Below are 23,285 nucleotides of genomic sequence, written 5' to 3'. Positions count from 1 at the left end.
GCCAACGTGAAGAAACCGTCTCCACTAAAAATACAAAAATCAGCCAGACGTGGTGGCACATGCCTGTAATCCCAGCTATTTGGGAGGCTGAGGCAGGAGAATCACTTGAACCAGGGAGGCAGAGGTTGTAGTGATCTAAGATCCTGCCATTGCACTCCAGCCTGGGCGACAGAGCAAGACTCAATCTCAAAACAAAACAATTTTTAGTTTAGGGTTAGGGGGTATATGTGCAGGTTTGTTACAGAGGTAAATTGTGTATCATGGGGGTTTGGTGTTGATTATTTCATCACCCAGGTAGTAAGCCTAGTATCCAGGTAGTTTTTCAATCCTTACTCTCCTCCCACCACCACCCTCAGGTAGGCCCCCATGTCTGTTGTTCCTTTCTTTGTATCCATGTGTACTCAGTGTTCAGCTCTCATTTATAACTGAGAACATGTGGTATTTGGTTTTCTGCTTCTGTGTTACTTCACGTAGGATAATGGCCTCCAGCTCCATTCATGCTGCAGCAAAGGACATGATCTTGTTCTTTTTTTATGGCTGAGCCATATTCCACGGTGTATATGTACCACATTTTCTTTATCCAGTCTACAGTTGATGAGCTTTTAGGTTGACTCCATGTCTTTGCTGTTGTGAATGGTGAGACAATGAACATACACATGCATGTGTCTTTGCGGTTTCTTACACAGTTAAACACACACACTTCCTGTGTCCTTGCCATTCCACTCCTACCTGAGAGATATTAAAACATACTTTCACAAGAGATTTGTAAAAGAATGTTTATGGTTATAGCAGTTTTTTTTTTCCATAATAACCCTAACTGGAAAGAGCCCATTTGTCCAACAAGGGGAAAATGGATAAACAAATGGTGGTTTATTCATGCCATGGAATACTATCCAGCATTACAAAGGAATTTAAGAAGGAACAACTTCCATGGCTACATGCAATAACATGAGTAAATCTTAAAGCACTGTGCTGTGCAAAATGGGCCAGACATAAAAAAACTGTATGAGTCCACCTACATAAATTTAAGAACAGGCAAAACTAACCTGTAGTGATAGAAACCGGAAAAATGCTTATATGGTGTGAGGAAGGGGGCAATGTATTATCTGCAAAGGGACATGAAGGATCTTGCAGGGATGATGGAAATGCTCAATGCCTTGACTAACAAGATGTTTACAAAGCAAAACTCTTCAAATGGTACACTTAATATTTGTGCATTTAACCATATGTAAAATATACCCCAATAGTAAGACAATAGTAAACTTTCTTTCATAGCATTTATCCAAATTTGTAATTTAAAGTCTGATGTTCCCCTATTAATGCCTATCTTTTCCACACTGTAGGTCAGGCACTATTCTAAGCTCTGCAAGTAAAATGGGTTATAAGATGGACCAGTCCATCATCTGATGGAATTTACAGTTTCACGAAGAGCCATTTTTGTCTTGTTCACTATGCTACACTCAGCATGTAGCTTGGTGCTTGGTACGTATGTGTACTCAACAAAGGTTGTGAGGTGGATGAGTGACTAGAGAGAGGGAACCAGGGGACAGTGTTAGTGGATCTAAAACTCACACATTCACTTGCTTAATCTTTCTCTCCCCTTCCCCATCAGTTTTTCTTAAGTATTTGAAAATCTGTATTCACTCTGCTGAGTATCTCATGTGTCAATATACCATGTGGATATATAGATAGAGATTCATAAACTTTGAATCCAGGAAATAGGGGACGTGGACGGATTCTAGACCAGATGAAGCTCTATCCGCCTCCACGGGAAGGTGAACTGCTTGGCCACTTGAGGGCAGGGTCAAGATTGTTGTCAAGGAAAATACTGGATCTACTCATGTGCTTGAATTGGTATAATTTTGAGATTTAGAAGTCTGTTTCATAAAGCCTGGAAAATTCAGATTTGGACTGAAAATGTTACCAGTTAACGATCATAAAAAAGCTTGATTTCGAGTGGCACCATATTCTCCTGGATCCTCCAGTGTTTTATTTGCTTAACTGATTAAATTTCTAAAATGAGAATTACTCCAACTAAAACTGTAACCTGCAGATGAGAAGAGGAAAAACCAAGAGGGAAAAAAAGACACTATATATATTCCTACCTATGTGGATCAGTTTGGAAACATTTCAGAGAAATCAATTATTAAAATCCTCAGCAAGGTTACTATATAAACTTGGTTACAAACAGGAATTAATTTAATGTCATCTTGGAGTATACTTCTTGCAGCAATTTAAATTTAAAAACTGGTCTTAAGATTAGACAAATGTTGAAAAAAAAATTTCAGAAAGAAAATGATTTTAGATTATATGCCTTTCAAAGCAAAAAACAAAACAAAAAAAAAGAGCAAAAGAGCATGTATTTATGTATTTTATCTTTCTTAGGCCCTTCCCCACAAACCCGACTTTCCTCAGAGCACTTAGTATCATAGCAGGTGCTCAACAAAGTTTGTCTCATTTTGATTTATTTATTAGTTGAAATTTACTAGATATATTTCTACACTGGGCATCATTTACCTTAACACTTAGAACTCCCAGATGAAAACAGTAAGTCAAATAGGTTAAATAACAACATAATATAGAATTGGGCTGTATGTATTACACGACCTATAATGTGAAATCGAATGGCTTGGCACTTGAAACAGATTCTCCTGCCTTCTTTTTTCCTTTGGATGTGACTGGAAGCTTAGACTTTGAGCTGTGATATTTCCCAACATTACATACGTGGCCACAAATAGGCAGACTGACAGATTGAGTTCCCTCCTCTGAAATTGACCATAGTATAGCTCAACCATATTGTGCTGTAGCAATTTGTTTACACATTTACCTCTTACACTGGACTGAGCTCTTTGGGTTCAGGCACTTTGCCTTACACCCTCAGCATCTAGCAGTGACAGCCATATATTAAAGGCTCTAGCCTTTAATGACAGGGGCTCCGTAAACCTTAAATGAGAACAGAATGAAACAGACAGGTATATCCAAAAAGACAAATAGCATCTAGACATTACAAGCACTTACAATATAATTGAAGGATGTGTCAGCAAGCACTGCAAACTGACGAAACAGTGTGTGTCTTGTAAACATCTCATTCTTAAGGACATGAAAGCTGAAATGTAAAAAAAATTGATCAAAGTTAAATGTATGGAAATCATAGGATAAAGCAAGTAAGCATTATGTTAATGTAGCAAACTACATTAAAAATTTTAAATATTACCAAATAAAAATTTGAAAATATTAGTATGAACATACTCTCTCTTCCATTTTTAAAACTGCATGTTGCCTGGGCAATAGGTGAAATGTCATCTGTGCAAACAAACAAACAAACAAAATAACAGGGCATGGTGGTATATGCCTGTAGTTGCAGCAACTCAGAAGGCTGAGGTAGGAGGTTCACCTGAGCCTGGGAGGTCAAGGCTGCAATAAGCCATGATCACACCACTACACTCCAGCCTGGATGACAGAGTAAGACCCTGTCTCCCCAAAAAACAAAAACAAAACAATGGCAATGATCACCCCTAGTCCCCAGAGTGTGATTTCAAAAAGCATTTCTCATTAAATAATTCAGAGCATCTTTGAGAAAAGACTGTTTCTAGATCTAAGGCAATAAATGCACAGAATGAACCTGGGACATTTTATTCTACCAGAATTCAACAAAGTCATCAAAGATTATGTCAGAAGAACACAGTAATCAACTTGAAAGAGCTCCTGTTGACTTATGGTTGGAGAAATCACATATCAAAGATAATAAGATTGGAGAAATTATATATCAAAGATAGGAAGTACAGTGTGTTGAAACATCACATATATATTAGCTATTTGGGAAATTCTTAGCCTATCTTTGATTGCAAATGATGCTAAAATTAGGAGATTCGCTGTCAAGAAGATGTACTCTGTAGAGAAAGCAAGAGAATGGCTGGGCAACCTTTAGGTAGAGTCTAAAAACAAAATCACACTATTTACTCACACAAAAGCTCTTTGAAGAGATTAGATGTGTGACATTCCCTCAGCCATCTCAGTAGGAGTCCAAAATAGAGATGGAATTATTTAGGAAAGAACTGAGAAGGAGCCTCCTGTCTAATGAAGTGATTTCCCATGACAAACATGGGAGACCCACAAGGTTTTGAGAATGTTATATCAGCAACAACGCTGCCAGATTGAACTAAAAAGCATAGAGAAAGGAAATAAATGAAAGAAGGTTATTGACTTTCCAAAATTCTACAGGCAAGAAACAGGTTGATAAAACTACTCAGTGTCAAACATGTATTACCTTTCATGAAAGAGGAAGTATGACTCAGTAGCAGTGCTTTGGGCCCAGAGGGCGGAACCTTGAGTCACAGAGAATTAGCCCAGGAGCTTGAACCCAGGAGGTAGAGGTTACAGTGAGCTGAGATCATGCCACTGCACTCCAGCCTGGGCAACAAGAGTAAAAACTCTGTCTCAAAAAAAAAAAAAAAAAAAAAAAAAAAAAAAAAAAAAAAAGAAGAAGAAGAAGAAGAAGAAGTAAAACTGATACATTCTTGTAAATCATCATTGAAGAATAGGGTAAACCCCGTGGGGTCAGAGACAAGGTGAATCTTCAGGATGAAAGTGACCCTATGGAAATAAGTAAGGGAAAGTCATTTTATTCAGTTCTAGAGAGAATCCAAAACCTATATGCAGGGAAATGAAGTCAAGGGCCTATTTACATTTTGTTTCACATGTATCTACATTCTGTTCTTAAATAACCATGTGAGGCAGTTAGGGTGGGTGTTACTACGCACGTTTTACGCAGCACAAAATACTTATCAGCACATACATAAAACATGGGAAGGGGATCATTTCAGCACAAAACAGAATAAAGCAGAACATTTTACCGCAATGTCTTTTTACTCTCAATCTTGTTATTTTTTTCTGTCTTGGTGTGGATTCTTTGTGCCTCCTCGCTTAGGATTAATTATTTCCATGTAATACACATGGCCAGGTATAAAAGTTTATACACACAAGATCCATAGTGTGTGCTTATGAAATACAGTGCAAACATAGGGCACTGCCATCCCATGATCTATGCATAAGCTTCAAATTTGACCCCCACTGGCCTCCATCAGAGCAACATTGAACCCCATGTGCTTGGGTGATGCTTGACTGTGAAAGAATATTGTAAAAACACTTCTCTCACGTGTTAAGGAAGAGAATCTGGGGGAAATTATGGCAGAACACAACTAAACAGAAGATAGATTTTTAATGTTAGTATGTTAGAGTAAGGGAAAAAATAAGCATTTTTTTCAATTTACGTCATTTTTATCCTTTTCAGAATTTTATAATTTCACCTTCTACATTTTGAAAAAGGTGAAGAGAAGCCAGGCACAATGGTTCATACCTGTAATCCCAGCATTTTGGGAGGCCGAGGCGGGCGGATCACCTGAGGTCAGGAGTTTGAGACCAGCCTGGCCAACATGGAGGAACTTTGGCTCTATTAAAAATAGGAAAAATTTAGCCAGGTGTTGTGGTGGTCACCTGTAATCCCAGCTACTCGGGAGGTTGCAGCAAGAGAATCACTTGCGCCTGGGAGTTAGAGGTTGCAGTGAGCCAAGATCACATTATTGCATTCCAGCCTACGTGACAGAGCAGGACTCCATCTCAAAAAAGAAGAAGAAAGAAAAAAAAAAAGGAAAAGAAAAAGGCAAAGGGGGAAAGAAACAAAATGATTATATGCGTGAGAAATAGATCTGAGAGGCTGAGGAATTGGAGCTATTGTGTCTGGTAGGAATCTGATATATAAAGCAACTTTATATACCAAACTCTATATATGAAGTATATATATATAAAGACAATACAACTAGTTATATATCATTGTGTGCAAATGATCAGGAAAAGGTTTTAATAGCCCTAGGAAAGAAGATAACTAGAAAGGCCTGATGAAACCAGGTATTGAGAAAGTCTGTTTGTCCTGCTGATCTTTTATAACAGAAACAAAGAGAGGAAATGAAAACATTTTACTTCTCAGTGATTTTGATTGCTCTTCTATTTTAGACCAATTGTTTTGCATTTCTTGTAGACGTATACGAGGTGATTTAACATTAATATGTAAACAAATTGCAAGGTTCCCAACTTCCTTAAAGGATGATTAGTCACATTTTGAGAAATAGAATTTGTATATATCTCACCATACCTGTTCCTGAGAATAGAGAATCTCTTTTCCCAGTTTTTGTTTAGTCGATCAGCTTCCTTCCTAATCCTGTAATAAATTTACAGATGGTTAAATATTGTATTAGTTACAAATGAACACTATGTCTTGTTATTACCAGTACCTTTCCACCTTCTGTTTCTCTTCCTGTAAATTAGCCTTTAATGCTTCTATTTGAGACTCCAAAGCAGGTTTGTCTTCAGCCTTTCGATAGAAAATATATCACAAAGTTAATCACACAGACAATGTATCTTTTTTCTCCAGAAATCTGAAAAGACAATTTCTATAAATAGTATGCATATTCTAACTACTATCAAAAATAATTTAAGGCTGGACACGGCGGCTCACACCTGTTATCTCAGCACTTTAGAAAGCCGAGGTGAGAGGTTGGATGGAACCCAGGAGTTTCAGACCAGTCTGAGCAATATAGTGAGACACTGTCTCTACAATAAATTAAAAATTAGTAAGGCATGGTGGTGTGTGCCTGTAGTCCCAGCTACCTGAGAGGATGAGGAGGGAAAATTGCGTGAACTCAGGAGGTCAAAGCTGTAGTGAGCTATGACCGCATCATTGCTCTCCAGCCTGGATGACAGAATGAGACCCTGTCTCAAAAAAAATACTTTTTTTTCTAGAGAACAAGGAGTTTTATTTACTTGTAAATTACCATATATAGGAATGGCTTAAGATCCCATGCCTCTATTTCCTATAAATGGTAAACTTAGAAGCAATTAGCTCTAAACCATATTACAAAGCAATCAAAATCTATCTTCATCAGCTCCACAAGCTGCTTCATTTCATAAATTGCAAATTGCATTTTCCTTCACTTACTGTGGCCTCTCCATCTCTTTGTCATAGGCAGCAGCTTTCTTCAGTTATCATGTCCTTCTTCTATCAAAACAGTTCTCAAGAAAGGATCTTACCAACTCAATCACATTAGCGCTTTATGTCATTTATCAATAATATGTATATTTTGCAAGAGGAAAGAGTTTCAGCAAAAGGAATGAATCTCTAATAGCTGAACTGTAGGCATATCACGAATGAGGAAGACTTCCCTGGATGTGGCCGAGATGTGCTAGAAAATCATACTAAAGAGGCAATCAGGTCCTTTTTCTTTTAATAAGGCTAATTCTCAGTGTAGCTTCCAAAGTCAATGCTACTTTCTAAGCATAGCCATCATCAATATAAACAATAACTGGTTAGCAATAATGGTCATATTAGTCATTATTGTACCTTAGATTCAGGTATCTTCACCTTCTTTTCTTCTGCATGTGTCCCAATAGGTGCTGCATAGCTTACCTGGCAAGAAAATAAAACAAGGTAAATATATATTTTCAAATTAACGCATAACAGTGTGGCTTTTCTGCAACTTTGAGAAAGGAAACTGAGACTTACAATATGCCAACCACAGTCCCCTGGCAGTCTTCACTGTCTTATATAATTTAGATAATTCAGTGTTTATACATAGCATTTGCAACTGGACAGTGTCAGCCCATTGAAAACAATTCTCCTATTAATACCACCATTTTTAAAAAATGCATTTTATTATAGTCTCACTTCCATTGTATCTGTTTTGCTTTCAAAAAAATCCTATTAGGCATGAAGTCCTTGCCTAAGGGACGTGGATGAACCTGGAAACCATCATTCTCAGCAAACTGACACAAGAACAGAAAATGAAACACTGCATGTTCTCACTCACAGGCGGGTGTTCAACAATGAGAACATGTGGACACAGGGAGGGGAGCACTACACACTGAGGTCTGTGGGGGGAAATAGGGGAGGGACAGTAGGTGGTGGGGAGTTGGGGGGGATAATATGGGGAGAAATGCCAGATATAGGTGATGGGGATGGGGGCAGCAAACCACATTGCCATGTATGTACCTATGCAACAATCCTGCTTGTTCTTCACATGTACCCCAGAACCTAAAATGCAATAAAATATACATACTAAAAAATCCTATTAGAAAGGTATTAAATCTCTTGGATCTATCCTCCATGTTTTAACTTTTTTTGTTATTTCTGTCTGCCATTTTGCACTACGTTCTAGGAAATGTTCTTCACTTCATCTTCCAGATTATTAATTAAGTCTTCAGCTGTGTCAATTTCATTATTCAGCCTGCCTACTGCGTTTTTTCGAAGTTTTATTTGTTCCTTTCAGTAAATTCTTCTTTTGTTCAGACAGTTCCTTTTCCATAGCTGTCTGGCCTTGCTTAATGGAAAAAAGTTTCTCTCGAATGTCTCCCAAAATATTTTTTATTGATATAACATACTTTAAATTTTTGTCTGTTCCTTGAATTAACTGTTTCATGCAGGGCCAAGTGCTTTTCTGTTCTCTTTGTTCTTTCACTCTGTAAATATTTGCTAATTGCTTATTATATACCACAAATTGTTTAAGCACTGGAGACACAATAGAAAATAAAATTGAAGTAGAGAAGGCAGATTTGAGAGAAATTACAAAAGAAGTAAAATTTAGGGGACTTTTTGAATGAGGACAGAGCTGCCTGGAATTTCTTCTTTGGGCAACTAGATGGAGAACGACCCTATTCACCAAAAACAAATGATAAGAATAGGAACAATTTTGTGTGCTAGTCTTTTTTTGGTTTGTTTGTTTTGATAAATTCAGATTTACCAAAACACTTTGAGTCTTAGGTACCCATGGTCTGTTCAAATGAAGACACATAACAGGCAGCTGATATGGTTTGGCTCTGTGTCCCCACCCAAATGTCATCTTGCAGCTCCCATAATTCCCACGTGTTGTGGGAGGGAGCTGGAGAGAGATGATTGAATCATGGGGGTGTGTCTTTCCTGTGCCGTTCTCACGATAGTGAATGGGTCTCACGAAATCTGATGATTTTAAAAACCAGAGTTCATCGGCACAAGCTCTCTTTTGCCTGCTGCCATCCATGTAAGATGTGACTTGTTCCTCCTTGCCTTCTGCCATGACTGTGAGGCCTCCCCAGCCATGTGTCCATTAAACCTCTTCTTCCCAGTCTCAGGAATGCCTATCAGCAGTGTGAAAACAGACTAATACAGGAACTGAGACAGGGCCTGGAATTTGAGAGATGGGTTGGTCCTAGAGATATAATTTGGGATTCAGAAGTACATGGGTTGAAGCTAAATATCTGGATAAGGCCATTCATGAAACTAACAGAGAAAAGCAGGTGGTCAGGGATGGAAGCCCATACCCGAGACATGGTTGGCCTACCATTATTTTGTTTTTTTCTTCAACTTTTAAGTTCCAGGGTACATGTGCAGGATGTGCAGGTTTGATATGTAGGTAAACGTGTGCCATGGCCGTTTGCTGCACAGATCAACCCGTCACCTTGGTATTAAGCTCAGCATCCATTAGCTATTCTTTCTGATGCTCTCCCTCCTCCCATGCCTCCCTCCACAGGCTCTAGTTTTGTGTTGGTCCCTCCCCTGGTCCATGTATTATCATCATTCAGCTCCCACTTAAAAGTGAGAACATGTGGTGCTTGGTTTTCTCTTCCTGCATTAGTTTGCTGAGGACGGCAGCTTCCAGTTCCATCCATGTCCCTGCAAAGGACATGATCTCATTCCTTTCCATGGCTGCATAGTATTCTATGGTGTATATGTACCACATTATCTTTATCCAGTCTATCATTAATAGGCATTTGTGTTGATTCCATGTCTTCGTTATTGTGAATAGTGCCGCAATGAACATTTGTGCGCATGTATCTTTATAATAGAATTATTTATATTCTTTCGGGTATATACCCAGTAATGGGATTGATTGACCTACCATTCTGATTTACCGGATAGAAGAACCCTCAGGACTGACTTAGTCCATTTTTCTTACATTAGGTCTCTAAACTCTAACTCCTACTCCATCAGGACCCAAAACTCTGGAGAGTCCTTTGATGGTCCTGTAACTACCCAATGACTCTTCCCTTAGTTGTCTACACAGTACCTCACACTTCTTAGAAGAAATTTTCACCCACCACTACAAGCACAGTGAGTCTCCCTTATCAAGACCCATGTGACAGTAAACTAGCCAAAAAGAAAGCCAAAGAAACAATATCACCAATTTAACAAAAGCAACAAAAAGTCTTAGTCACCATTAATCTTCCTTGGCATCAACAAAGTGAGGGTCACCAAAATGACATGAAACGGACACTTTTTGGAATCCCTCCACCTATTTGTTCTCAAAGGGCACAATCCACTTGAACCATTTCTTTGCCCAAGGTACAAGGGGTACAGAGTGAGTTCACTGCCATTTCATTAACAGTAGTCTAAGGAAATCACCAGGGTAAGATCCCCAGGCCCAGGGTTGGGGAGAGCATTTACCATTATGCTAAAAAAAAAAAAAAAAAAAATTAACCCAAATTAAAAAAAAATTAATCCCCAGAAAATTAGGAAAACAAATCAGTAGAACAAAGTAAGTTTTCATGTAGAAAGATATTAATATATTTATTTCACTACATCCAAAGTCACATCAGTAATTGAATGTTTATTTTAAAAGCCTCTGTGTTTAAATTTATGGACAGTAAAAATTAGTTTCAATTTTTAAGGCTCCCTTCTCCCAGCTCTCATATAATGACCAAGTATGTAATACCTAGAGATAAGTCTGTGCTAACGTCTATCTTCTGTAAAGCAAATAATTATTCAATCTTTCCAAAAGACAACACTATTACGATGATGAAGATAACGTTTCTTTTCACTAAAAAAAGAGACAAAAGCATCACATGTAGACTAGAGTGTTTGCTCTCCAGTTCGAGTTGAACTTTCAACTTTGCTGCAACGTGGTCTATTGAATCCTGGCTCTGTCCACATTAAACTGTCATTCTGTTTTGCCAGCTGCTGGCATTCCACTTTCTCTGGAATACACACGCTGGTCTTTATGTGGTCACTTCATTGACAGGTGCAAATACTGGACTGATAGTAGATCGAGGTGAAAATGAATGTTAATATTAATACAAAGTAATTAACTTCCTAAGTGGGGAAACACAAACACAAACTAAATAACTGTAAAGATAATAACATATTGTGATTTAAATAAACATGTATATATTTACAAGATGGAGTTTCCCTCTTGTTGCCCAGGCTGGAGTGCAATGGTGCAATCGTGGCTCACTGCAACCTCCACCTCCCAGGTTCAAGCGACTCTCCTGCCTCAGCCTCCCGAATAGCTGGAATTACAAGTGCCTACCACCACACCTTGTTAAGCTTTTGTATTTTTAGTAGAGACGGGGTTTCACTATGTTGGCCACGCTGGCCTTGAATTCCTGACCTCAGGTGATTCACCCACTTTGGCCTCCCAAAGTGCTGGGATTACAGGTGTGAGCCACCATTCCCAGCAGTGATTTAAAATAATTTATTATAAACATTTCTTATTCTCTTTTGAATTTGTATATATATTTATAATGAAAAAATTCACAAAATTAAGAAATAAAGGTTCATTTATAAAGAAGTTATGATTCTTAAGTTGTGCTTCCCATTTTTAAGCACTTAAGTCATATTTAAAAAAATTCAACAAATATACTATTCTAAATTAGAATCAGTCATCAAGGTTTGTAATACCAGAAGAAGCAAATTATGTTTATTAACTGCTATAAGATTAACTACATTCCTTATCATACCCTGATATCTCTGTTTTCTTTTCCTTATCTAGAGTCAGTACATTTAATTTCCACAAACATCCTCTTCTGAAAATTAGTCATTCTCTCTGAGCTTAAAGGAAGCTATTTTGCCTTTTGCCTCTGTACCCTTTAAATCATTGAATATATTAATGGTACTGTTAAAGTAGTCTTTTGGACTCATGATGGTGAAGAATGATTTTTCCTTCCTAAAACCTCAATCACTTTGACTTTCATATTAACATTTTAAAATCTGCCATGTAAACAACTACTTTTGAACACCAGTGACGTGCCAGTGGGTGGGAGGAAGCCAGGGAGAGGAGGGGCTGATAGAAACACACAAAACAAGGACCAACCCCATGCACTTAACAATTTGGAGAGAAGCGACCAAGAATTGGGAACGCCGAGAATAAGATACGAGGCTGTGGGCCGCGAAGCACCAATCATGACGGGGGCCAAAAGTCAAAACAAAATGTTTATCTACATATATTGCTTTTGAATTTTCTTCTAACGAAATTGTTAAGCTAGGCAGATCTTCCAAAAATAGGACAAGACTTTCCTCATTTGATGTCCCCAAAGGTGCCACTCCATGTTTGCCAAGGGGGCTCTGAGGCATCTTTGTAGAAGGACTGGGCTGTGAAGTCACACAGGATTCAGACTGATCTGGACTGTACTCAACTCTCAAGCATGTCTCAAAGGTTCAGAAGGTCACAAAGTCTGTGTGGGGCTGGCTTCCTTATCTGGCTCTAGACCATCCTAGACCTTGTGTTCATCTACTCACTGCAGGAAGTGAGCTATGCAAAGCAGCATACACATCTATCAAACTATTCACTCAAAAACATTTGTGACCAGGGGACTTTGGTGATGGGAATGTGTCTATTAAACATGATAAAGCCATTGTTTCTAACAGAAAAAAAAAATCTCAGGCACTGGTAAATGGACAGGAATAGGTTATGTAAATTGTACTACCTCTGTGGGTGAAACATACAGCACATATAATTAATTATATAAATTCAATGGTATGGAACAATGTTATGTGCATCCCATCGAAAATGCAAATCTGCATCAAGACTTGTCTGAAAGTGTGGTAATGAGAAGTTTTCAGTGATTATCTCTGGGTGGCAGAATTTTCTTAAAAATTCTTTTCTCTTGGTATTTCCTTATTGAGCAAGTTTTGTGTAATAAGTATGTATCAGTTTTGTGGGTATTTTTTCTTCAAGACAGAATCTTGCTCCATGACAAAGGCTGGAGTGCAGTGGCGTGATCTTGGCTCACTGAAACTTCCACCACTCCAGCTCAAATGATCCTCCCACCTCAGCTTCCCAAGTAGCTGGAACTACAGGTGTGTACCACCATGCCCAGCTAATTTTTGTGTTTTTTGTAGATAAGAAGTCTTGCTATATTGCCAGGCTGGTCTCGAACTCCTGGGGTCGAGCAATCCTCCTACCTGGGCCTTCCAAAGTGCTGGAATACTATAGGTATGAGCCTCTGTGCCCAGCCCTGTATCAGTTTTATTTTAAAAATTCAGACTCCTGGATCCCATTTAGGAAGCAAAAAATGCCATTCCAACACTAAAAACAAGAAAAATCTAGATAAACTACAAAATGACAACTTTCTTCAACCCATCAGAGAGCTGAGGTCACACCCAGGTAATGTAAATTCCAGAGGAACAAGACCCTCTAAGGAGACACAAGACCAATGTTCATAGGTCTTGTCCATGGCTGAAGAAGCACCATGCTGGTTTCAACACAAGCTGGTAAGAAGAATGAACTAAGATATAAAAAACTTCTGAAGATCAAGTGTGGGTAAGCAGGGCAGTCTGCAGTAGCTGGGGGCAGGTGTTAAAAGCAGAGCTCACACTCACTTACACTTTGTTTTTTTTCTTGTCCCTATTCATGAGAAAAACTGAGGGCAGAGCAAATTTGGAAAGAGTCACTGTTGATGATGTAGCTGACCCATAGTAGGGTCAGCTCCTACTATGCTTCCCTGGGTCCTTCTATCCGAAAGTTGTCAGCCTCGGGAAGAGTGGAAGCAAACTCTGGCCAACCAGGCTCAAAGCAGGTGATCAGTGGTTGATGCTGTGAAGAAGTGTTAGGTATCATATCCTACTTATTTCCCCCAGGCCAGGCCTTTCTAAGAGGGAAAGGCTTTCAACTGCTGGGATGGGCAGCAGAGCCTCTTGCTCACAGCTCACAGATGGAGATATACTATGTCATTGGGAAAAATAAAAGAAGCATGTTGCTCCCCTTGGGGAGGGGAATGGTAACTTTCCTGGACCTTCAACTCTATGCCAACACCAAGCGGAGGTTTCCTACGACTGAAGGAGGGATGGGAAAGTCCTGCCCAAAAGCAACTTCAGATACAAGGCAGAGTGACTTGCCCCAGGGAAGAGGGGCAAGAATGCTGAGATAGTCCACCTCTGGGGCCTGGGCACACAACACTTCTGAAAGACTGAGTTTGGATTAGAACCACAGAGAATCCTCTGTGCCTTCACTCAAGGAGCACCAAGCAATAGCAGTGCACTACTGAGGCAGGGATAAGAGCGTGGGAGCAGAGCTTCTCTATGGCACAGGTGGACAGTTTCTTCTAATAAGCTGAGGGTGGGGCAGCATTCAGAGGAAAGCACTCTGTGACCCCAGCTCCCACTCTAGTCACACAACCACCTCAAAAGGAGTATTACAACAGTCACCAGGTGCAGTGGCTTACACCTGTAATCCCAGCACTTTGAGGGAGCCAAGGCAGGAGGGTTCCCTGTGCTTGGGAGTTTGAGAACAGCCTGGGCAATATGGCAAAATTCCACCTCTACAAAAAATACAGAAGTTAGCTGGGCATAGTGGCATGTGCCTATAGTCTCTACTGAGACATGTTTCAGTGAGCTGAGATCATGCCACTGTACTCCAGCCTGGTGACAGAGCCAGACTGCTCTTTTTTTCCCTTCTTTTAAAGATGCTGGGCATGGTGGCTCACGTCTGTAATCCCAACACTTTGGGAGGCCAAGGTGGACAGATCATGAGGTCAAGATATTGAGACTATTCTGGCCGACATGGTGAAACTCACTAGACTGAATTAGGTTGATTCTGTTTCCTAGCTTGCAAAAAGTGACATATTCAAAGGAAACAGGATCAAGACTATTCTGGCTGACATGGTGAAACCCTGTCTCTACTAAAACCACGAAAATTAGCTGGGCATGGTGGTGCACACCTGCAGTCCCAGCTACTTGAGAGGCGGAGGCAGGAGACTTGCTTAAACCCGGGAAGCAGAGGTTGCAGTGAACCAAGATTGTGTCACTGCAGTCCAGCCTGGTGACAGAGCGAGACTCCATCAAAAAAAAAAAAAAAAAAAAGCAACAACCAAACTCAACTCAATTTTGGTTAGATTGGCCCATCCTATCACAATAGTTATACACACACACACACACACACACACACACACACACACACACATATATGTATACACACATATGTGCATGGATGTATGTACAGTCTCATAAGAGACCAATTATTTCCACGTGTGAATAGAATTTATTTCAATCTCTACTATTCTACACATGATATCCAACATTCAGTCAGAAATATGAGGCAGCTAGCTGGAACAGGCTGGTTGGCGTGAGCCATGCTAGGTGGTTGTGCCATGTGGCATCTGGCACCCCCACTGCCAAGCATGGGTGAGCTCTCAGTGGGCAGGTGGCCTGGCATGGTGCTCCAATTGTAGCTGTGTCAGCATGTGATGATGCCATTCCATACCAACTTGGCTACTGGAATCCTTAGTAGTAAAGCAAAATACTCAAGGCTCTCCAGCACAGACAATGCCTACACTGATCTCCCAAGGTTTAAAAAAGGACTTCCTAAGATGCCTTAGAAGGCCGCTGTAGTCACCACTGTGCTGTTTTTGATTGGCACCTTTCTCATTATCATAGGCCCCCTCCTGCTGTCAGGCTACGTCGGCAAAGTGGAGACAGACTAGATTGTTCCAGTCCTCATCACTGGCAATTTGATGATCCTGCCAAATGCATCCAAAAGCTGCCAGGGTTAATCCCACCATGACCTTCCAGACTTTGATGACTAGCACCCACCTCAGCCCTGAGAAGACTCACAGTGGAACCACATCTAGCTTTAAGATTCTGAGCAGAAACTGTGGCTAAGGGCCAAAGAATTCTGCAGTTTTCAGATGTTTAATGAAACGTTGGCCAGATATTATGGGTCTAACCCAAAGATGTTAACTAAGCTTACAACCAGCTCTTTGGGACATGGACAGACAGAAACCTATTTGTCATCTTCTGGTCCTGACAAAAGTTCCTGACAAGGTTTTCCTGCAGAAACGTGCAACATGGAGGAATAGCAATGCTCATTGCCTGGAAAAATGGGGAGTTATTCTGTAATGAAATGTGTTGCCTTCACCATCCTATTTAGAGTTCAGCACTTCTTTTAAACAGTCTTCACTGTCAACTTGTTCTTGCAGCAGATGGAAGAATACAGTATGTGTTTTCAAGATTACTAAGTAATTTATTTTTAAAATACCTAAGTACATTATCTCCTATGCTTACCTCTACCTTCATGTTCTAGTGGAAAACTATGCTAAAATCCAATGTCAGTAAGAGTCCATCTGTAATACTTTTTACTTGCTGTCTTATCAACAGCATCCAGGAATTTTTCAAACCACAGAGCAAGTTTTCAAAGTGTAAACACGTTCTGTGTTTACCAGTCTTTAGTGAGCTCTGATCTGGTTCACCAATAGACTGGGTAGCATACAATTTGGGTTATTTTGTCCTTTGTATATCAAGCCTTTAAGGATTGGAATTTTGGCTGTTTCCTAATGAAAAATGCACATACATGGTTCTTATTTAGAGTTTATAACCCTAGCACTAGCACCTTGTATTATGATGGCATTTTGCTAAAGATTGCAAGACTCAGCCTGGATCCCTAGAAGACTAGATTGAGTTAGGTTGATTCTGTTTCCTAGCTTGCAAAAGGTGACTTATATTCAAAGGAAATTAAAATGTCAAAACAAAACCAAACTAAAGACAGACAAAAAGGCAAGAAAAAAATCTATCGTTGGGAGATAAAGCAATGAACAGAACCAGACTCAAAGATGACCCATATCTTGAAACTATCACATAAAGACTTTGAAAGAACTATAATCAAAATGTTTAAGAACCTAGGAGAAAAGATGAACACCATGCATGATAAACAATAGACAGGGAATTTCATCAGAGAGATGGAAAATGTAACAAAGAATCAAATGGAAAGACTAGAAATAAATGAGACAACAATCAAGATAAATTTATTTGATGGGCTCATCAGTAGACTCAATATAACTGAAAAAAGTAATCAGTAAATTCAAAGGCAGGGAAAAAAGACAATTCCTCAAACTGAAGGAAAAAGTCATTCAAAATTTAATGAGCTGAGCATTTAACAGTTGTGGAACAGTATCAAACAGTCTAGCACAGACACATTTGAAGGCAGAGACATAATTGTAGATAATGGTTAGGAGTTAAATCAAATAACAAATTCAAAAAGTTCAAGATAAATAGAAATAAAGAGATGAAGCAGAGGAGACAAGAAACAACGAGATACTTTATTGTCCAGCTGTTGAGAAGCAAAAAGAAAGAGAAACTCTTGAAGTCAATCTAAAATAAAAGTGCAAACAGAAAACCAAAAGTTAAAGTTTACAGCAGGCTTCTTGTCAGAAACTATGCAAGCCAAAAGATGGTGATCTTCAAAGTATTAAGAGAATAAAACTGTCAACCCAGACTCAGAAAATATTTCAGAAAAATATAAAAACATAAAGGGTTTTTTCCAGACACAAACAAAAACTAAGAGAATTCATTGCCAGCAGACCAAAAGGAAGAGAGTATATGATGCCAGACAGAAACCTAGAGCTACACAAAGAAATGAAAGCTCTAGAAATGACATAAATAAAAGTAAGTGCAAACCTTGCTGTGACAAATGTAACAATTTTTGTTACATGAAAATATTTACATTGAACTTTAATTTTTGAAGCATATAACATGTTAGGGACTCTAAAGAATTGTACCTTTGATGGAAATATTGGAGATGATTATCCAAAGGCATCGAGAGGAAGATTCCTGGACAGACATGAGTTTTAAGTGGCTTTCCTGAGTGTTCATAGGAAACCCTCTGTCGCTGAAGATGAAGCTATTTGGTGGGAGATTTCCCACCAGAGGTTTTTACAAATTGCAGTGGCTTCTTATTGGCCTCTTATCAACCAGCTGCTTGGATGCTTTGGTCTGAAATCTTTTTTATGTAGCTTTCCTAAGTTTTGCTCTCCTGACTTTTCCTGTAGTCGCATAAGAATCTAAACCTCTGTATTGAAATCTTCCTAATTTTAAAACAAAAAATACCTTTCAAATATGCTTATGCTTTATTGTAAACCAGACAGAAATCTTATATATTTTAATTGGATTCAGCTTGCAAATTCTCAGCTAGGGAGACAGACCACCAGAATCACACCTGAGGTTGTTTAGGCCTGTGCCCGTCATTTCTGGTGGAGTGAATTCAAATAAATGTTCACTGTATATTTTCAGCCACTGTATTAACCGAACTCCATAGCACTTCATGGCATAAGTTGCAGATAGCTTATTTTTCTTTTCCAGATTTGGAAGAGAAAATGCTGTGAAGATTTATGGAGTCCAGTTAACATAAGGGCTGACATACAGTATCTCAATAGCTGTATACACCCACCCACCAACTCCCCCTCCCCCACTACACGCAACAGAGAAACGATTCTCACACTGAGATTGGTGGAGGAGATCCTCAAACCATTTTTAAGATGTACTTTTTTGTTGTTGTTTGTTTTGAAACAGAATCTAGTTATGTTGCCCAGCCTGGAGTGCAGTGGTGGGATCATAGCTCACTGCAGCCTTGAACTCCTGGGCTCAAACAATCCTCTCACCTCAGCCCCCCAAATAGCTAGGACCATAGGCACATACTAACACACTTGAGTACTTTAAAAAATATTTGTAGAGGTGGGGTCTCACTATGTTGCCCAGGCTGGTCTCAAACTCCTGGCCTCAAGTGATCCTTCCGCCTCAGTCTCCCAAAATGTTGGGATTATAGGTGTGAGCAGCCACCCCTGGACTGTTTTAAAGATTTTTTAAAAGCCTAGAATAAAAGTGTACCTTTACTCCCTAACTAGGCTGCATAAGCTAACACAACTTAAGAACTCTAGATCTGGCGAGCAGTATATCAAATTCGGTGAGATGTCACTGGTTATCTAAGGTTGTTCAGATACACAAATGGGAAGAAATAGTAATAGATGAATGAATAAGAGTAAAAAAGAACTTTAATAGGCTCAGTTTTTGTGATGAACAACCCGAGATTGCATTGAGAAAAAGAAAGTTAAGAAAGTGTTGAATGAAAAAAGGTTTAAGAAACATCCTTCATGAAAATAAGTTCTTAAAGAAACCAAAATTGATGTGTTATCTCACATAGACTTATTTCCAGGGTTTGAGGAGGAAGTTGGGATCTGGAGAGACCAGGGCTAGAGAAACTGACAAGCTTGGCAAGGCTAAATCCAAAGACAGTGGCCAAGAGTCCACTGCCAGTGTCTAGAGGGGTGCAGCCACCTCCGGCCTGACTCTAGGGAGCACCGGTATTGGAGCAGTGCTATGACCGTGCACAGCACCAGGCAGCAGCACTGGCAGATGTGACAATGGCAGTCAGGATGAGTGACAGCATGTCAGATGCTCAGTCTTCCAGGGAAAAGACCCACGTCTGGATAGTGTCAGGAGTCTGGCCAAATGACCCAGTGTTCAGGACCGGCCTCGACTCCCACTGGGAACTGGGGAGAAAGCCACAGCTGAAGCCCCGGCAAACGGAATTAAGCAACACCATGCAGTGGGGGGTAACTGCACTGTCTGCGGGCTCCTGAATGTCAAGGATGACACTTCTGCTACCACCAAGTCGCTATCATCTGTGGTCAGGACCTCACATCTGTCCCAGTGACTGAGCGAGCGTAGGGAAGAATAAGGACATCATCCAAACCTTGAATTTATCTATTCCTGATTTCACAACAAAATATTCAGTCCTCATTTTAAGTTACACTCAAACATAGTGAGCTCCACAAATAAAATGCTGTAATTGTTTCTCAACAAAATAAATAAGAGCACAAACCCCTTTTGTTTATTTTCTCAACAAAATAAATAAAAGCATAAACCCCTTTTCAGTTGGGTTTTGACAACATCTTTTCATGTGTCCCATGAATATGAAATGCTATTTACACTAGAATATTTTCTGTTCCAAATATACTGAAAGTATTTATTTATCATCAAACTACCCAGAATAAAATAAGGCAGATGATAAAAGCTATCTTTCAGCTGGATTTGAAATATGATATTATTCCTATTTTCAATTTTGCTCTCTGAGAGCAGAATCTAAAGATGAATTCATTTGGGTAATAAATGAAAAGTATGATTTTCAATGATCTCCACATTTTAGGGTTGTCCATACTATAAGACAAAGATCAAGTGTGATAAGAAAAATTATTTCATGTCACCATAATCTATCAAAATATGGTAAATATCCTTTGACAACCTCTGAAGACCATGTGTGTGCGTGTACAGGACTGTTCCATCTCTGTATTACCACATTGCCTGGCATTGCCGGATAAACAACGGGTAAAGTGCTGGTTTTCCCACACTGCTCTGCAGAGCTCTGCCTGCTGCCAAGGGAAAAAGGAATGGAATAAGGAAACAATAAGCAGATTATATTGTTTTCTTCTCTAATAGAGCTTATCTTAAACTTCACGTGCAGTTTAACCAAATAAGAGTTGTATATAGGAGAAGAATAGTAAATTTCAGAAGAAAAGATTTTTTTCTCCATCCATCCAGCCTATAATATTATATACCTATAGTAGTAATTCTATATCTCATAATAACAATTTTTTAAAAATCTCTAGCTTGCAAGGTGACTATGGTCCTAACTGCAAAATGATTGCAATACTATTTTACCTAACATTTCTTGAGTGTTAAAAAAAAGTTCTAGAGTTTTTATTGAAGTCTGTTATCTGCACAAATTGCTTTGTATTGAGAGAACTCTAAGAATGGGAACATGATTGACTTTCTCCCATGTCCCATTTTCCACACAGACGGGCCCTGATTCTTTCTGCGATCAAAGCATGCACCATATGTTCATCAGTATAGACCAGGTTACCCCATGGAAGCTCAGAAGTCCTCCATGGAAGCATTTATTGGGTGCAACCATAATTAACTACTCAGGGTGGGGAGAGGAAAACCTGAGAATCCATTTTAACCTTGATATGCGAAACTTGAGTATCTGAAATGTTTCGCACATATCAAAAAACAAACTTTACATAAAAGCACTGTACAAATACACACTTTATGTTGTGAAATCGTTCATTAATAGAAATCAGACAGCTAATGTTCATATCGTATTTTTCAGACTGTCTAAACACTCAGTTTATCACTGTGTGCTCCACTGTGGGTAGCACGTGTGCTGTTCCCACCGAATGACACAGATTTCAAAAAATAAGTATGATTAATTAGAGACGTTAAATGACTGATGTGCAAAGTTCCTGTAGCAAGCGCCCTCCATGTGGTCATTTACACGTGCTAAATATTATAAAACCCTTTAAAGACAATTTTTAAGAGGTCCAGCTACCTCCATGGAGTAAAATATTTAAGAGAGGAGCAGGAAAATTATAGCTAGAACATGTATACATATGGTGAAGAATAAACCCCAGTGGAAGGCGGGAACACTTAGAACAATAGGATTATTGTTATTAACAAAGTGTAAGTGACAATAATAACAGTGAACTAGAAAAACATACTTCATTTCCAAATTGAGCCAATTCATATAAATATGTAAACCCGGTTTAAGTAATCTCTGCCCTCCCCCAGTCTAATTTTTACTTATTGTTACATATTAACTTCAGAGACTCCTCCAGCTGACAAAATGTACTGGTAAGCTTTGGAGATCCGCAGGCCACAATCATTACAGTTACGGGGAAAGACTGTGACACTAAGAGAAAAGCCTGTTGAAATGACACCTTCTCAGAGATTTGTCAGTCTTTGTCCTTTATTTTGTATTTTTGGTCGGGGACAATGGGCAAAATCTCTGTTCCTGGTGGCTGTGACTTTGGAAGTTCAGTTTCTATCTGTAAACTGGGGACACTGGAGCTTCCAAGCTGGAATTCTAGGATTTAGTTCCAGCCTAGGGGTTGCTGTGGGGACCGGGCACCTTCTGCTGCAGCTGCCCCCTGCTGCTGTGACCTCAGGACGAGAGGCTCAGCTGCTCTGCCCCAGTCGCTGACCGGACTCTGCAGTCCTCCCAGCCACTGTCTCAGAGCCTCAGACCACAGAGCCCTGACACATGACCGATTTCATGGCAGCTGACCCAGCCTCCGGCCCCTCACTCAGCGTGGCCGGTCTTCCCAACCAGGTTATCAGGCAGCATTGCACAGCAGGCCAGTTTGTGTGTGTGTGTGCCAAAAAATACTTCCCAAACTCTGGGTTATAAACATCTTACTTCTAGAACCTAGTCACTGGTCATTTCTATGCAAAATTTACCCAGTGTCCGTTTTTCCCCTTGGGAAGTTATGCCGATTTCCAATAGTCTACACTTTCTTTCTGCAAAGTGGAAATGCTCACAGAGGAGAATGCTTTTTCTCTTCCCAGTAGAGTGACTTCCACTAACACCCCAGGCCTGGCCTTGCCCTAGCTTCCCCCTTCCACTCTGTGGGTATGACGAGTGCTCCATCTCCTGGGAGGGGGCACAGGAGGGTGGCTCTTGCCTTCCCCCTTTTCGGAGCAAGGATGCCCACGGCATGTACGATTCTGCTGCCCTCTTAAGTGAGAGACTGCAAAAGTGAGAGAAATGCTCTAAGTGAGAGAAATGCAAATTCTGCCCCGTGTTGAACAAGAAGGAAGAACATGGGAACCCAGAGGAACAGGACAAAGTTTGTGAGAGCAAAATATGCAGTAGAGAGACTCTGTGTGGAGCACTAGACACTGGCCATATGTGTCACTAATTGAGTTCCAAGCCTTCTAAGAGTCAACATGGAAAAGGAGCCTTGACTACTTAGACAATTCAGTGTCCACAGATCAACTAAGAGTTGTAGAAATACAACTCTCCTTATAGCTAAGAGCAGAAGGCTTTCTACAGGGTCGTGATGAGGGGAGGTATTGTATAATGCACTGAGAAGTGCTTCACGAATATCCACACAATTAGACCACAGGGAGCTGAGTGTCCCACAGCTACTTCTTAGCACCTCCTTTTTATGTAGATCAAGGGTACTACCCTAGTTCCTGTAAAAACGGTTGTGATGATCTGGAGAAAGGTGGAAAGGGAGAGCAGCCAGCACAGTTTATGCGTGCATGTCTCTGAGAGTGTGATTTCCTCCAGTTATAGGTTGAGGAATCCTGCATGTGCAAATGGACTGGATACCTGTGTATCCTTCTGGGAATCTTCAGTGAGCTTCTAATAGATACTGGGCAGTAACGAGTTTGAGACTGTATACCCCAGGAAGTGCTTGGGATGTAGCTTCTCTAT

At 39.8% G+C, this 23,285-nt stretch overlaps 1 protein-coding gene across 1 annotated transcript in view; it reads right to left on the bottom strand.

The window, feature by feature from the left end:
* Positions 1-23,285, bottom strand: part of C8H10orf67 (chromosome 8 C10orf67 homolog) — a 95,944-nt gene that overhangs the window by 12,625 nt on the left and 60,034 nt on the right. Inside the window, exons 11-14 of the mRNA XM_074405320.1 lie at positions 6,288-6,367; positions 6,149-6,214; positions 3,019-3,106; positions 1,418-1,525 (exon numbers count right to left, since the gene is read on the bottom strand). Coding sequence (XP_074261421.1) covers positions 1,418-1,525; positions 3,019-3,106; positions 6,149-6,214; positions 6,288-6,367 — 342 coding nt within the window. The remainder of the gene's footprint in view (positions 1-1,417; positions 1,526-3,018; positions 3,107-6,148; positions 6,215-6,287; positions 6,368-23,285) is intronic.

The sequence above is a fragment of the Saimiri boliviensis genome, chromosome 8, assembly GCF_048565385.1.
Source record: "Saimiri boliviensis isolate mSaiBol1 chromosome 8, mSaiBol1.pri, whole genome shotgun sequence".
NCBI lineage: Eukaryota > Metazoa > Chordata > Mammalia > Primates > Cebidae > Saimiri > Saimiri boliviensis.
The sequence above is the reverse complement of the archived record's forward strand: the minus strand, read 5'-3'. Positions and strand labels throughout refer to the sequence as shown.